General features: G+C 53.6%; 1 protein-coding gene across 6 annotated transcripts in view; it reads right to left on the bottom strand.

The window, feature by feature from the left end:
• The window catches only part of SNED1 (sushi, nidogen and EGF like domains 1), a 77,886-nt gene that overhangs the window by 24,676 nt on the left and 36,789 nt on the right, over window positions 1–16,421 (bottom strand). For all 6 annotated transcript variants that reach the window (XR_011486339.1, XR_011486338.1, XM_070463651.1 and 3 more), the window contains exons 9-21: window positions 13,164–13,289; window positions 12,893–12,997; window positions 12,634–12,747; window positions 12,033–12,149; window positions 10,355–10,471; window positions 10,034–10,150; window positions 9,795–9,908; window positions 9,419–9,592; window positions 3,238–3,351; window positions 2,583–2,696; window positions 2,152–2,265; window positions 1,263–1,376; window positions 573–869 (exon numbers count right to left, since the gene is read on the bottom strand). Coding sequence is in view for 4 of the 6 variants with exons in the window: in XM_070463651.1 (XP_070319752.1) it covers window positions 573–869; window positions 1,263–1,376; window positions 2,152–2,265; window positions 2,583–2,696; window positions 3,238–3,351; window positions 9,419–9,592; window positions 9,795–9,908; window positions 10,034–10,150; window positions 10,355–10,471; window positions 12,033–12,149; window positions 12,634–12,747; window positions 12,893–12,997; window positions 13,164–13,289 (1,737 nt within the window). In the remaining 2 variants the exon portion in view is untranslated. The remainder of the gene's footprint in view (window positions 1–572; window positions 870–1,262; window positions 1,377–2,151; window positions 2,266–2,582; window positions 2,697–3,237; window positions 3,352–9,418; window positions 9,593–9,794; window positions 9,909–10,033; window positions 10,151–10,354; window positions 10,472–12,032; window positions 12,150–12,633; window positions 12,748–12,892; window positions 12,998–13,163; window positions 13,290–16,421) is intronic.

Below are 16,421 nucleotides of genomic sequence, written 5' to 3'. Positions count from 1 at the left end.
ATCTTCCTGCTCACCTGGCCAGCAGGCCATGCCTGCGTCGCTTGCCCTGCCCCCATGGCTGGCTGTGCCCACCTGCCCACTTGTCTGCCCGTGCCCACCTGCCCCATCCATGCCCACCTGTGCCCCCCTGCCCTGCCCTGCCAGCCACCCTCAAGGGGCTCCCAACATGCCCAGTGCTCATGCCCCTGCCCAGTTCTCGTTCCATCCTCCAGCCTCCCCTCCCCATCTCTTGACTCCCTGGGCCAGCACCCACCAACCCACCGTCGTGGGAGCATTCTGGGGTCCCCCCTCCCCCACAGCCCCCAGGAGCAGACAGGCCAGTGGGGCCCAGCCTCTGCGCACTACTGCCTTCAGGGCAGCACGCCCAGACGGCCTCCCTGCTGCCCCACGGCTGCCTCTGCTCCAGCCTGCAGGGAGGCTCCAGCCTCACCCCATGGCAGTTCCAGCACCTTCTCAGGGCCCCCTGCACTCCCCAGCCCCCTCTCTCACCCTGTCACCATCCCTCTCCTCCAGAGGAGGGGCCCTCCCGCCAGGACCCTGCTGGGGGTACGCAGCGGTGCTGCGTCACTCACGCGTGCGGGTGAGCAGCAGGACGGGCCTGCTGATGTCGTTCTTGTTGTTGGTGTTGCGCTTGACCGAGAAGACGGAGACGTTGTAGGCCCTGCCAGGCGCCAGGGCCCGGAGCTGGTGCATGGAGCGGCCCCGGTCCACGAAGTCCGTGCGGCGGTAGGAGCCATCTGAGGACGCGTAGGTGACAGCATAGCCGTCCAGCACCTGCCTGGCAGCTGGGCCTTCGGGGGGGCGCCAGGAGATGGAGACCCCACTTTCTTCCACTTGCTCCACCTTGAGGGCCGTTGGTGGGAAGAGCTCTTCAGGGTTTCGGTCAAGAACAAGGGAAGGGGGGTGTCAGCTGTCGGCCGGGCGAGTCCCGGCCCCCAGGCAGGTGTGTGGCCCTCTGGCCCTTGGGTCTGCCCACCCCCCCCGGGGCACAAGTGGGCAGCTGCTGGCTGGAGCCTGCCGTGGTGCCCACATCTGGCCTCTGGCATTGGCTCCTGGAGGGTCTCTCGCATGTACCTGAGTGGGACTGCCCAGATACTGCCCTCGGGCTCGTATGCACCTCCCGGCTTCCCGGGCACGCCTGGGGCAGCAGCTGCTTGGACACTCTGCTCCGGGGGCCGCTCAGCTCTTGGTCCCGCCCCGTGGGGTGTCTGCAGCCCTCGGGTGGGAGGGGAGCCCCCATGCTGGCACCCTCGCCGCCTCACCTTTGTCACAGTCCTTGCCGGTGTAGCCCACTTTACAGGTGCAGCTGTGGGACCCGTTGCTGGCCAGGCAGTAGCCGCGGCCTCCGCAGGGGTTTGAGAAGCAGGGGTCACTCACTGTGGGGGGAGGCAGCAGTGAATGGACGTCTGGCCAGGTGCCTTCCCCTGGGCCCTTGATGCTGACCCTGGGCTGGTCCCGTGTTGGTGTGCTTGTGGGGTGCAGGTGGGCAGTCACAGGTGGCCCTTTGAGGAGCAGATATGGGGGACACTCTCCGGGAGAGGGGCAGGGCTTGCCAGGGGCCCCACGAAGAGGCCAGGCTGGCCCACCTGCAGCCAAGCCAAGGTGACCACTCCTGGGGGGCCGCTGAGAACACCAGCCCCTCCACGGCCTGTGTTTGCTGAGGCTGAGGCGCAGCCCCGGGCTTCCAGGCCAGGGCCCACAGGGCTGCAAACCGTCCACACCGTGCTCATCGCTGGGCTGGTTCCTGTGCCCCGTGGTGGGGCTGGAGCCCAGGACCTGTCCACCCGGCATATCTGAGCAGTGCCGGTCAGGCCCAGCTTAGGGGACACTTGGGGACAGCACAGATCAGGCCACCCCACCCTGGGGAGACATACAGCGAGCTGGGAGAAATGCTGAGCAGAGAAACACGGTGCTGGGGTGGCGGGCGGCGGGGTGGGGGCTGCTGCAGGCCGTGGTCAGGAAAGGCCTCGTCCCTCGCCCGGTCCCCAGGGGCCCTAACAGGCTCATGAGCAAGGGTCTCTCGTTGTGAGGAACTGGGAGTGCCAGTCCCCTGGGGCAGCTGTGAGCTGGGCCCGTCCAGGGCGGCACAGCCTGTGGCTGGACATGGAGCCAGGTGGACGGGGGTGCACGGGCAGGGAGCGGGACCCCCACCTGTCTCGCAGTGGTAGCCGAAGAAACCCTCTGGGCAGACGCACAGGTAGGCCCCGCCACCGTTCTCACAGCGGCCTCCGTGCTGGCAGGGGCTGCAGGCGCAGGCGTCCACCTCTGGAGAACACCCAGAGAGTCGGCCAGGGCAGCAAGGGGGTGTCTGGGGGAGGGAGGAGAGGACAGCGGGAGGAAGGGAAGGGATGGCGTGGCGAGGTCGCTGGGGGCAGGGGGTGGGCGGGGGGTGACCCGCGCCCTTGGCGGGCACCTGGCCCTCCCCTCATCCCCCCAGAATCCTGTCCCTGGGCACTGTCCCTGCCCCCTGCTCTGAGCAGCCCAGCGTCTGTGCTTGTTGCAAACAGGTTTTCCCAGGCGTCCGGGGCATCGTGAGTGTGGGTGAGGGCCCGGCACATGGGGACCCCGAGAGCAGCCCCTACCTGTCTCGCAGTGGGCGCCAGTGAAAGCGGGGGGGCACTGGCAGGCAAAGGCCCCCGCGAGGACCCTGCAGGAGCCTCCGTTTCTGCAGGGCTGCGCCTGGCACTCGTCTGTCTCTGAGGAGAGGGACACGGACACGAGGCTGCATGGCCCCCGCCCTGGGGCCTCCTGGGCCTCGGACTGCAGCCTCGTCTGTCCTCACTCTGCCCACGGAGCCTGTCCAGGCCCCTGCTGCCTTCACTGCCCAGGCCCTGTGGCCGCCTGGCCTGCACAGGCATGAGGGAGCAGGCTTCATGGGGCCTCCCCCCAAGTCCGGCTCGGACGCAGGACTGGGATCTGTCCCCTGCACCTCCCCTTCTCTGCCCCTGGATCCTCACCCCCACTTTCCCCCTGCCCCCCACCAGCCAGAGTCTGCGGGAGGCAGGGGAGAGGGTCACAGTTAGCTGTTGTCAGCTGCGCTCAGTCCTCCTGGGGACTGTAGGCAAGAGTATCTATAAACTGCTGCCCCTCTGGACATCAGACCCGGCAGGGGCCCAAGAGACCAGGCAGCACCCAGCCAGGCCCCAGCACACGGAGCGGAGCGGCTGGGCAGAGGCCATGCTGGGTGCTGGGGCTCAAGGGGAGTGGCTGGCCCACGGGAGGCGGGGACCGCCTTACCCCGCTCACAGTGGGTTCCTTCACGCCCTGGGCTGCAGACGCACAGGTACCCGGCGACGCGGTCCTGGCAGGAGCCCCCATGCAGGCACGGCTGGGATCGGCACTCGTCGATTTCTGAGCGAGGAAAGCCCGGGTGCCAGGTGCCGGGGGAGACCCCAAGAATAGAGCAGTGTTGCTGCTGTTAGCAGGGATGACTCGAAGCCGGACTAAGAGGGACGCACATGAGCTTTGACAGGAGGCTCTGGGCGGGAGTCTACGACATCCCAGGTGCCGGGAGAGGCCAGAACTCGAGGAGGGCCCTGGAGGGGAAGAGCAGCACCTCCGGGAAGGGGCTGGGGATGCTCCTGAGGACCTCACCGCGCCTGTTCATTATGTAACAATCGTGTATGAAACCGAGACCCTTGGGGGCCAGCCCTTCATTTTGAAATTTTCACTGTGGAATTTTAAAAAACTGGGAATTTGCTCCTGAATTAACGATGTTTAGCTTAAAACAGTTTACTTTTAAAGCTTAACATGTAAATAAGTAAATAAATCATACTGACAGAATGGCCCCTGGGGGCTAGCACCTGACCTGAGGGCTGAGAATGTTGGCTCATCTGCTCACATGCATATCCCACTGTGACTCGAATGTCTGTGGTTATCGTCTCTGTGCCTCCTAGTTTTTAAATGTTTACCAATATGCTGGACAATATACAGTTTTGTTTTTGCTATTATGAACTTTATTAATTGTGGTTAATGTACTCTTTTGTCACTCAACATTGTATTAATAGATGTTTCTATGTTGTGGGTTCTTTTCATCGCTGTATAATATTCCTCAGTGTGATTATACCATACTTTATCTCTCTTGTTTGGTAGGCTTTGGGGTTGGGTTTAGATTTCTTGCTGTTCTGTGTCTTTCACATCTCCTGGTGTAGAGTTTTCCCTAGATTTACAATTATTGAGCAGTACAATTGCAAGGACACAGTTTATATGAATGGCCAGCTTGACAAATTACTAAATTGTCTTCAAAGCGCTTATACCAGTTTACACTGCCTCCAGCAATTTAGAACAAATCCTGTTTATCCATAGTCTCACCAATATATGGACTTTTTAGACTTCGGAAATTTTGCCAACTGAATGTATCTCACTGTACTGTTGATTTTCATTTTGCACATCACTGACAAAAGGAATGTTGTTTACTTCTATGAAATTCCTACTCATGTGTTTTACCTATTGGGTTGATTATATGTGTGTGTGTGTATACATATATATGTATATGTGTATATATAACATATAATATATACATAAGTGAAAGTCACTTAGTCATGTCTGACTCTTTGCGACACCGTGGACTATATATATAGTCCATGGAATTCTCCAGGGCAGAATACTGGAGTGGGTAGCCTTTCCCTTCTCCAGGGGATCTTCCCAGCCCAGGAATCGAACCCAGGTCTCCCATACTGAAGGCGGATTCTTTACCAGCTGAGCCACAAGGGAAGCCCAACTTTCTTAAGGCTGATGCATTTAAGTTCCGAATTTTTAACTAGTCAGTTTGTCCATTTTTTCCTTTTATACTTAGTGGTTTTTGTGGAATCTTTCCCTGCCTTAAGGCCAAAAAGATAGTTAACCTACATTCCCTACACAAAACTATATAGTTAAAAAAACCTATTTAAGTCCTTAATACATCTGGAACTAATTGTTGGGTGTGGTGGGAAGTGGAGAAACAATGTAATGTTTTCTGAGTACCTAACCATTTTATTCCAGCTGTCATGAAGATTTTCTCATATGCTTTCTTACAGAAGTTTATAGTTTTAGCTTTTACATTTTGTCTATAATTCATTTCACATATATAAAAATTATCATTTTGATGCTATTGTACATAATATTGTTTCATTTCATTTTCCAAGTCTCCGCTGCTAGAATATGAAAATATAATTGTTTGTGTGTATTGACCCTGTATCCTGTGACCTGCTTGAATTCACTTATTCTGTTGCTTCTGTTGTAGAATTTCTTAGAATTTTCTGTGTGCACGATCATGTCATCTTTACTTCTTGCCCGATAGACATGAGGTCTTCCTTTTCTCTCCTATGGCATGGTCTAGGGCCTCCAGGACAATGGTGGAAGGCACTGGTGAACCTTTGCTTTACCACTGATAACAGCAGGAAGTTTTTTACCCGTAAGTGCTTTGTTAGCTGTTGATTTTTTTCATGGATGCCCTTTGATCGGGTTAAAGAAATTTTCTTCTACTCTTAGTTTGCTAAGAATTTTTAAAATAATAGTTGAATTTTGTCAAATGACTTTTTCTGCATCTATTAAAATAATCATATTGATTTCTCCTATATTTTCTAATATGGCGAATTACATTTACTGATTTTCAAATGCTAAACTGTTCTTGAGATAAATCCCTCTAGGTCAGGCTGTATTAGCCTTCTGATGTAATAGTGGGTTGGATTTTAATAATGTCTTGTTAGGATTTTTGTGCTTTGCACATGAGGAATATTGTTGGCCTGTAACTTCATTTTTGTAGTGTCTCTGGTTTTGGTATAAAGGCGATACTGGTCTCATAAAATGAGCTGAAGAGGGTTCCTTCCTCCTACATTCTCTGAAAGAGCTGTGTGGATAGTATTATTATTCCTTCTGAAATGTTTGACAGAACTCAGTGAAGCAGTCTGGTCCTGCCATTTTCTTTGCAGGGAAGTTTTTAGCCACAGGTTAAATTTCCTTAATAGATATGAAGCTCTTCATATTTTCTATTTATTCTTGTGTCAGTTGTGGACATTAGTGTCTTTCTTCATTTTTTCTAAATTGTGAGATATATTGGCCTGAACTTGTTCACAGTATCTCCTTGCCCTTTAAATGCTCATATAGTCTTTAGTGATGTCCCTTTTTTCATTCTGATATTGCTAATTTTTATTTTTTCCTTGATCAGTCTAGCTAGAAGCTTATTATCTTTATTGATCCTTTCAAGGAATCAGTTTTTGGTTTCATCTGCACATGTCTTCTTTATAATTAATTATAAATTATAAAAAATATGTCATTTAATCATTATTTGTTGTTGATATATAAAAATGCAATGAATTTTGTTATAATAACCTATATTCACCAAACGTATTACATGTTCTATCATTTATATAGTTTTCTTTTGGTTGAAAGACAACCATATTGGCTGTAAATACTAACATTTTTACTTCCTCCTTTAGCATTTTCATGACTTTACTTTCTTTTTCTTACTTCATTGCATAGGCTATTACTGACAATGTAATATTGACTAGACTTAGTGATAATGGGCATCCTTATTTTGTTCTGAATTTTAAGGGGAATGTTTCTCCACTTAGGATAATGTCTGTTCTACGTTAGATGAGACCCATCATAAAACTGCCTCAGAAGCTAATTTCCTTCCCCCTGTTGGTAGCTCAGCATGTCTTGAGTCAGTTCAACGGAAGAGCAGCTTTTGAATTCCAGATCCCCTCCTGTATGATGAGGATCAGGGGACACTGGTCCACAGCTTCCTCTGCTTGTTGTTTTCGTCTGCACCGTGCAGCATGCAGAGCCTCCTTGACCAGGGACTGGACCTGTACCCTCTGCAGGGGAAGCAGAGAGCCTTAACCATGACCGCCAGGGAAGCCCCAAAGCTCTCTTGAGGGAACCTGTCCTCATTCCTCTGTAAATACGTGGAGTGTAATTGGTGTGCTTCAGTGTAGCCGTGTGTCCAGCCTAGCTTATGCCTGGCCTAAGCACATCTCCCTGTGGGCTGATGAGCACGGGGGGGGGGGGGGGGGGGGGCTCTGTGGGCTCTGCCATTTCTCTTTTATAAGTTTTCCCTCCAGTAAATCCTGTATTATACCATGTGGTACTAGAAAGGTGTGTGTGTATCATATTATTTTTATCTGGATGAGGAGTACTTTTAAAATTCTTACTTGGTAGGAATTTGTTACTTGAATAGGTATAAATTTTATCAAATGCTTATTATACATTCATTGAGATTCTTATATGACTTTTCTCCTTTAGTTGGTTAGTGTAGCAAATTTTTCTAATATCAAACTATTTTTACAACAACTCAACTCAAGAATGGCGTGCGTGTGCTTAGTTGTGTCTGACTTTGCGGCCCCATGGACTGTCACCCACCAGGCTCCTCTGTCCATGGAATTTTCTAGGAAAGAATACAGGAGTCGGTTGCCATTTCAAGCAAGAATACTGGGGTGGGTTGCCACTTCTACTCTAGGGCATCTTCCCGACCCAGGAATCAAACCCATGTCTCTTGGGTCTCCTACATTGGCAAGCTGATTCTTTACCACTGGCATCCCTTGGGAAGCCTCATTATGGTGTATATAGTCTTTATAGACTGTCAGATTTCTGCATCTATTTCACGTTTAATGGACCCATAACTTTACTCTCTCCACCTGTCCATGTCTGGTGTTGGTTTAAGGTTATCCTGGCCTCGTGGAGTGGTTGGCACACACTCTTTTCTACTCCCCAGGAGGGCCTGTGTAACACTGCAGCAGTCTGCTTCTTGGCAGTTTGCTGGGATTGATCCATGGCATTGTTTGGGCCTGGTGCTTCCTTGTGGGAAAACTTTGCATCCTCAGCCCTCTGATGAGTTAAAAGGTACAATTTTATGGGCTCTCTGGAGCTCCCTTGATGTTACAGTGAGAGTGACAGTGTTTTCTAACTGTCTACACCCTAACTGAATGGATCACTTCACTATCTTTAAAATGCCATTTTAGTATCTCAGTCCTGATGTCTCTCTAAGTCTGGTGCTGATCTGATTCTTGTTCCTTTGTGGATTCTTGTCCCTTTTTCTAAGGATCTTTTTCTGATTTTCTTAAATTCTATTATAATGTAGCTAATGTTTCTCTTTCCTCCTGTTTGACATTCTGCAGGCCCTTTCAATCTCTGATCATTTATCAGTTATTCTGGGAATTTAGCCCCATAGTTGTTGCAACATTCCATCCTATTTTAATTTTTGTCACTCTTGGAGTCCTGTTACGTCAATGTCAGCACTTATACACTCCTCAGAGCCTACATTGTCTTTCTGATTTATGAGTATTTCCCTTCTTCTCTTTGGTACAACTCCTTACACTGATTTTTCAACTCATTAGCTTGGTCTTTGTCTGTTCCCATTTGTAAGTTGTGCCTGTTACTTCTACTATTAGTTTTTCAATCATCTTATTTCTGCTTTCTTTTAAATATTATTTGTTGATTCTATTTTTATGGCCAACGCCATGTTTCTTTTTGTGTATTTGTCATGCTTATTTTACATTCTTACTCATCGTCTACGTTTCTACTCCCAGTAGTATATGTTTTCTGGGCTCTAGTACTGTTTCTGAGGTGGCCATGCTCCTCGAGTGTCCTGGTACCCTGGCTTGTGAGCGCACGTTCCCTGGTGGTCCCCACTCCTCCTCTGATGGCACGTTGTGGAGAAGCAGCCCTGGGCCCGGGGTGGCCTCCTAGACAGTGACCACGAGCCCTGGGGGGCTTGGAAGGACAGGCGTAAAGGAGCGTGCTTAAGGCCAGGGACTGCACCTGTGTTCTGGAACTCTACCCCTGAGAGGGCTGCCCAGGCCCGACGCCTTGCAGGGCATCTGGGAGGAAGCGCTGTGTTCTGTGCCTCTCTCCTCTGGATTGCTGTCCTGTCCCTAAGCCATTTTGCTGAAAACTCTTTGTCTTCTGAGACTGTGTCACCATTACACAGATGGTCTGAACAGTTTGGGATGTTCTGTTTGGCTTAATGCACTGCTGGCAGTGGTATCTGCAGCACCGTTGTCTCCAGGTGCCTGGATCAAGGGGGGCCTTGCCTGTGGGGCAACACCCCTTAAATGCCCGAGGGGGCTCGTGGGGGCCTTGTTCGTGCAGGGTCTGATCCCACAGGCCTGGGTGGGTCTGGGAGCAGGAGTGGGTCGTAAGCCCTGATCTGCCTCTGCAGGGCTCTGCCTTTGGGCTGCCTCCTGACCTCAGTGGCTTCCTCTGCAGAGTGGGCTTGTGGGTGTTGGACCTCATGCTCTGGGGTGCTCTGAGGACCAGAAGCCCTTAGAGAAGGGTCCTGAGTGGAGGGGACCGGTCGTCACCACCATCAGCACCAGGTCTTGGCCTCACTTGGCACAGAGGAGACACAGGCCAGGGTCAGAACTGCAGCTTGTGCTCTCCCGCTCAGCCCAGGGGAGCGGGGCGTGGCTCCCCCCACCCAGCAGAGGGCCCCGGTCACCGTGGCACTGGGGGGGCTCGCTCCAGACGCCCTGTGGCTGGCACACCCGGACGTGGCTGGAGGCGCTTGGGCTGTAGCCTCGGTCACACGAGTACAGGGCCACCGAGCCCAGTCGGGTGCCGCTGAATCGCAGGGTGGCGTGCTTCACCTCGCTGGGGGGGCCGCAGTCCACCTCTGCAAGGATACGGCAGCCCGGCCCTGCACTGCAGGCCCCTGCCTGGCCTCCCGCTGCTCTGACCCGAGCCCCTTGCTCCCCGTGCAGTCTGTCCCAGGTGGCAGGACCGGCCCCCAGGGGCTGCTCAGAGGTTTCCTTCCCCTCCCTCCCCAGCCCCCTGCTGGGCCCTGCCCTGCCCTGGCCCTGACCTGGCCTGCTCACCTGCCTGGCACCGGCGTCCTGTGTACCCTGCTTGGCAGTGGCAGGAGAAGTCTGTGCCCAGGTCCTCGCAGGTGCCCCCATTCATGCACGGGCTCCGGAAGCAGGGGGAGGGGGCTGCAAGGGCGCGGGGACCCCATTGTCCATCACTGTCCCCCCGAGGCCTCTGCGCAGCAGGGGCGTCCTGCCTCTCACGCCAGCTCTGCCTCCCGACCACGGGGCTGTGAGGAGCTCCCTCTTACCTATCTCACAGTGCCGCCCTGAGAAGCCCGGGGGGCAGTCACACTTGTATTTGCCGATGTAGTGGAAGCAGGTGCCACCGTTGTGACAGGGGCCTGAGGCGCATGAGTCTGGCTTCCCTGTAAGCAGAGGCACCCATCAGGCAGGGCCGGGGGTCGCATGCACCGCCCCCCGCCCCGGTCCCTCCCCTCGTCCCTCCACACCCTCAGCAGGGGTAGGGGGCTTGTGGGGTGCTCCTGATGAGCAGACACAGGGGGCAGGGCAGGGGTCCCAGGCCAGCCTCTCCCCGCCCTCCCCAGGCCGACGTGCCGCTGGGCCCACACCGATCTCGCAGTGCCTGCCAGTGAAGCGGTAGGGGCAGTCGCAGTGGTACTCGCCGCCAGCCTCCTTACACGTGCCTCCATTCCTGCAGGGCCCGGAGCTGCACAGGCGCGGCCGGGCTGCCAGGGACAGACAGACAGACAGGCCGGTCGGCCGGGGCCAGCCTCCTGGCCCAGAGTGCCCGCAGGCCAGGGCTTCCAGTCAGCGGAGCCCCTGAGGCTGCTGCCCAGGGCCGAGCCAGTCAGGTGCTCCCCACTCTCCTGGGGGCCCTGTGCCCACCGCCCCGCCCCCCCATGCCTGCCGGCCCCACTCGGCCCGGGGGCCCCGCGCCTGCTGCCCCGCCCCCCTGTGCCTGCCGTCCCCACTTGGCCCGGGTACCCCGTGCCCGCCGCCCCGCCCCCTGTGCCTGCCGTCCCCACTCAGCCCGGGGCCCCTGCGCCCGCTGCTCTCTCCTCTGCCCAGGCTCTGCCGAGAAGCACTGGAGAGCTGCCCCCGCCGCCCTCCATTCCCCTCAGATCTGCATGTTTCCGTGCCTCACTGGGGGCCTTCCCTGGCCCTCGGGGGGCACGCCATCCTCTTGTATTGGGGACCTTCCCTGGTCCCTGGGGGACCCGCCACCCTCTTGTACTGGGGGCCTTCCCTGGTCCCTGGGGGACCCGCCACCCTCTTGTACTGGGGGCCTTCCCTGGCCCTTGGGGGGGCCCGCCACCCTCTTGTATTGGGGGCCTTCCCTGGCCCTTGGGGGGCCCACCACCGTCTTGTACTGGGGATGTCCCACCTTCACAGCTCAACCAGAAGTGTAGACCCTCGGCCCCCTCAATGTTCTTGGGGGGAATGTGAGGCAGGAGGCCCCCCCCATGCCCTGTGGGGCCTCACAGGATGCTTGTCCAGGTTCTGGCCACACCCCGTCCATGTCCCTCTGCCCCCTCTGGGGACGCCTTGGCCAAGGCATGCATGACCTTGGTGGCCCGTGTCCAGAATCAGCCTGCTCTCTGGAAAGCCCTTCCCCGCAGGGTGGGGAGGCCATGGCTGCTGTGGTCGGAGCCCCAGGGACCCAGTCTCAGGGCCGCCGTGGGAGCGGCAGAGGCAGGGGTTCAGGTTTCAGCTCTCTGGACACATGAGGCAGCAGGAGGGCTGGATGGGGCCAGGCGCCAAGCCCGGGAGGACAGATGTGGGCATATGGGCCAGGCAGCCAGCACCTTGGGCCCCGACCAGGGGACGCCTGGGTCACTGAAGAGTCCTGAGCGCTGCTTCCAGCTGCTGGAGGGACAGTAGTGGGCGGGCAGGGTGGGTACAGTGACGCCCACAGTGTATTTGCTGAAGAGCGCTTACATTCTTAAGCGGCTAACCTCTGTGATTAAGTTGTAAAATGTCGACATTCTCCAATTGCATTACATTTATAAAGTTGACTCCGTGGACATGAATCTGACAAACTCCGGGAGATGGTGAAGGACAGAGAAGCCTGGCGTGCTGCAGTCCATGGGGTTACAGAGAGTCAGACACAACTTAGCGACTGGACAACACTGAATTTTTTTGTCAATCAGTGATTGTAAAATCCACAGGAAAAACAGTGAGCAGGAAGGGGAGTGCGTTGTGAGGAGAGCACCGTGAGGAGAGTGCCATGAGGAGAGCGCTGTGACGAGCAGGAGCCCCCCACCCCCCTAAGCTGCTGGGCCCCACCTTTCTCGCAGTGGCGGCCATGGAAGCCCCGCGGGCACTCGCACGTGTAGGAGTCTTCGTGCGCGTCACAGGAACCTCCATTGAAGCAGGGGTCGGAGTCACACGGCGACGGCAGTGCTGTGGGGCAGAGGGCGGTCATCCAGGCGTCCTGGCCAGAACCGATGCCAGAGTCTTGAGTCCTCATGCTGGGCTCGGAGGCCGCCCCTAGAATTTCTTCTATCACATTTTTTATTTTTCTAGATTTTGCCTTTGCTCTTCTGTGAGCTGGGACTGAGCTGTGGTTCACAGGAGTCCTAGTGTCAGGACCACCTGACATCACGTCACCACCATCACATGTGACGACTTACTACCCAAGTCACTCGGTATCTGCACTAACACACACGCATGCAGACATGCTTCTCCACGGGCTCTTGTCAGGCGTTAACATCCCAGCAGCTGAGCTGGAAGGCACCTAGTGACGCTAACACATGGCCTGCAGCGGGTGGAGCAGAGTGCGTGGCCAGGCTGCCCACCCCCAGGTCCCCTCACAGGCCTCCTGCTGCTGCACCCAGGACCTCCCAGCACCTTCTCCCCCGCCAGCTTCCAGGCAGGCCCCACTCACAGTGGCTGACATTATGGTCGGTGTGGCAGACGCACAGGTAGCTCCCGCCGTACTCCATGCAGTAGCCGCCGTCGGGGCACTGCGTGTTCATGTTGCAGGGTGTGGCCGTGACCTCTGCACACGAGGGGGAGGCCCAGGGACCGCGTGACCCCCAGGGTGACCAGGCTGGGGTGCCCCCCACACCCAGGGCTCACCGTGGTTTCCAGGATTCTCAGGGCAGGGCAGGACAGGAGCCCCTGTCCCAACCCTGGGCACTCACCAAATTCACAGAGGAGCCCGAAGAAGCCTGGTGGGCACTGGCAGAGAGTGCTGTTGGCCCCCAGGCAGCTGCCACCGTTGCGGCACTCACAGCCGCTGGGGGTTCCTGCCACGGAGGGAGGGGGCAGAGGCCTCAGTGTGGGGGTGCCCTCCTGACCACTGTCCCATAAAACCTGCTGCGCAGCCCCTCTCCCCACTCCCAGATCCTCTCCATGGGTGTCCACATGCACAGCCCACGGGGCCCCCACCCTGGCAGCCCGGCCCACACGCACTCTCCCTGCAGTCGAGGCCCATGAAGCCTTCAGGGCATTCACACACGTAGCCCTGATCTGCATCCACACAGGTGCCTCCATTCTGGCAAGGGGCTGAGAGGCAGGCGTCGGGCACTGGGTGGTGTCCTGCAAGAAAGCCAGTGGTCACCCAAGGCCTGGCAGAGGGCATGGGCTGGGAGTGGGTTAACAGGGCCTTGGACCAGAGAGTAGGTGTGTTAACTGCTGTTCTTTGTGCCAAGTGCCCGCAGACTGGGCTCCAGCAGCCCTCAGTCCCAAACTCCCTCTCTGGAGCAGAAGCTGGAGGGCAGCGGGGCTTGTGGCACACCAAGGGCCTGGCTGAGGCCAGGGTCTCCGAGCGTTGCTCATCAAGCACCTCTGTTAGTTAAATGTTCAGGGTTTTCCAGGTATCTTTCTGCTGTTGATTTCTAGTTTAATTTTGCTGGGGTCAGAGAACACAGTCCTTTTCAGTTTATTGAGCCTCATTTTATGGCCGATGGGGTCGTCTGTCATGGTGAAGGCTCTGCAAGCCCTGGAAGGAACATGGGTGTCTGTGAATATCAGTCAGGCTGGGTCGGCCAGCAGTGCTTCCTTGTCCCTGTATCCTGGCTGGTCTCCAAGCTTGTGTCCTCTGAGCTGCTGAGAGGCCATCTGAAAAGCATCTTTGTTTCATCTTAATTTCTGAAAGACAGTGTTTCTGGGTATACAGCACTAGTGTGATATCTTATTTCTTTCAGGGCTTTAAGGGTTCTGTCCCACTGTCGCCCGACCTGCATTGACTCTGATGATGAGTCTGCTGTCATCCTTGTGTCTTTGTGTCTTTTCTCTCTGGCTACTTTTAATATTTCCTGTTTGTTGTTGCTGCTGTTGTTCAGTCGCTCAGTCGTGTCTGCCTCTTTGTGGCTCCATAGACTGCAGCACACCAGGCTTCCCTGTTTTCACCATTTTCGGGAGCTTTCTCAAACTCATGTTCCTTGAGTCGGTGATGCCATCCAACCATCTCCTCCTCTGTCACCCACTTCTCCTGCCTTCAATCTTTCCCAGCATCAGGGTCTTTTCTAATGAGTCAGCTGTTCACATCAGGTGGCCAAAGTATTGGAGCTTCAGCTTCAGCATCAGTCCTTCCAATGAATATTCAGGGTTGATTTCCTTTAGGATTGACTGGTTTGATCTCCTTTCAGTCCAAGGGACTCTCAAGAGTCTTCTCCAACACCACAGTTTGAAAGCATCAATTCTTCGGCACTCAGCCTTCTTTATGGTCTAACTCTCACATCCATACATGACTACTGGAAAAACCATAGCTTTGACTATATGGACCTTTGTCAGCAAAGTAATGTCTCTGCTTTTTAATATGCTGTCTAGGTTTGTCATAGCTTTTTTTTCAAGGAGCAAGCATCTTTTAATTTTATGGCTGCAGTCACCATCTGCAGTGATTTTGGAGCCCAAGAAAATAGTCTGTCACTGTTTCCATTGTTTCCCCATCTATTTGCCATGAAGTGATGGGACCAGATGCCATGATCTTAGTTTTTGAATGTTGAGTTTTAAGCCAGCTTTTTCACTCTCCTCTTTCACCTTCATCAAGAGGCTCTTTAGTTCCTCTTTGCTTTCTGCCATAAGGGTGGTATCATCTGCATATCTGAGATTATTGATATTTCTCCCAGCAATCTTGATTCCAGTTTATGATTCATCCAGCTGGCATTTTGCATGATGTACTCTGCATAGAAGTTAAATAATCAGGGTGACAATATACAGCCTTGATGCACTGCTTCCCAGTTTTAAACCAGTCTGTTGTTCCATGTTGGTTCTAACTTTTGCTTCTTGACCTGCATACAGGTTTCTCAGGAGGCAGGTAAGGTGGTCTGGTATTCCCATCTCTTTAAGAATTTTCCAGTTTGTTGTGATCCACACAGTCAAAGGCTTTAGTGTAGTCAATGAAGCAGAAGTAGATGTTTTCATGGAATTCTCTTGCTTTTTCTGTGATCTTCCACATATTGGCAGATTGATCTGTGGTTCCTCTGCCTTTTCTAAATCCAGCTTGTGCATCTGGAACTTCTCAGTTCATGTAGTGGTTTTCAGCAATTTGATTTATGTTGGGCTTTGTGTGGTTTTTTTCATGTTTTTCCTGAATTTTGGGTTTTAATTTTCATCAGACTTAGAAAATGTTTGGCTGTTGCTTTTTCACACGTTTCCTGCACCCCTTCAGCCCATCCCCCCTTCAGGGGCTCCAGGGCCACACCTGCTGGACCACATGGTGTCCGCGCACAGGCCCTGCCTTGCTGCTGTCCGTCCACATTCTCCTCTCTGGGCTGCATGTCGAGTTGTTTCCATTTCTCTCTTCAAGGTCATTGACCTTTCCTTCTCCAGTGTCTGACCTGCTGTTAACACCATCCAGTGTCTGTTTTGTTTTTTGGGTTTTTTTTTAATTCAGATTTATGTTTTTTATCTCTAGAAACTTTTTTTTAATATTATCTACTTCTCATTATGTCTTTTCCCTCAACAGTCTTGAACATATGGCACATGCATGTTCATGATGGATGATCAAACGTTTGTATTTGCTGATTCTCTGGCCATCTCTGGCCACTGTTTCTTTTGATCTATTTTACTTCTGGCTGTAAGTCATACACTCTCAACATTTTGTATGCCTGGTAACTTTTGGGTGGGTATTTTGGAGTCCTGGATTCTTTTATATTCATCTAAAGAGTTTAGAATTTTATCCTGACATATGGTTAAATTCAGTGTAGTTCAGTTGCTCAGTCGTGTCCAACTCTTTGCAAACCCATGGACTGCAGCACACCAGGCTTCCCTGTCCATCGCCAGCTCCTGGAGTTTACTCAAACTCTTGTCCATTGCCTCGGGGATACTATCCAATCATTTCATCCTCTGTCATCCCCTTCTCCTCCCGCCTTCAATCTTTCCCAGCATCAGGGTCTTTTCCAATGAGTCAGTTCTTTGCATCAGGTGGTCAAAGTATTGGAGTTTCAGCTTCAGCATCAGTCCTTCCAATGAATATTCAGGACTGATCTCCTTTAGGATGGACTGGTTGGATCTCCTTGCAGTTCAAGGGACTCTCAAGAGTCTTCTCCAACACCACAGTTCAAAAGCATCAATTCTTTGGCACTCAGCTTTCTTTATAGTCCAACTCTCACATCCATACATGACCACTGGAAAAACCATAGCCTTGACTAGACGGATCTTGGTTGGTAAAGTATGCCTGTGCTTTTAATACACTGTCTAGGTTTGTTATAGCTTTTCTTCCAAGGT

The sequence above is a fragment of the Odocoileus virginianus genome, unplaced genomic scaffold, assembly GCF_023699985.2.
Source record: "Odocoileus virginianus isolate 20LAN1187 ecotype Illinois unplaced genomic scaffold, Ovbor_1.2 Unplaced_Contig_5, whole genome shotgun sequence".
Classification (NCBI taxonomy): Eukaryota; Metazoa; Chordata; class Mammalia; order Artiodactyla; family Cervidae; genus Odocoileus; species Odocoileus virginianus.
The sequence above is the reverse complement of the archived record's forward strand: the minus strand, read 5'-3'. Positions and strand labels throughout refer to the sequence as shown.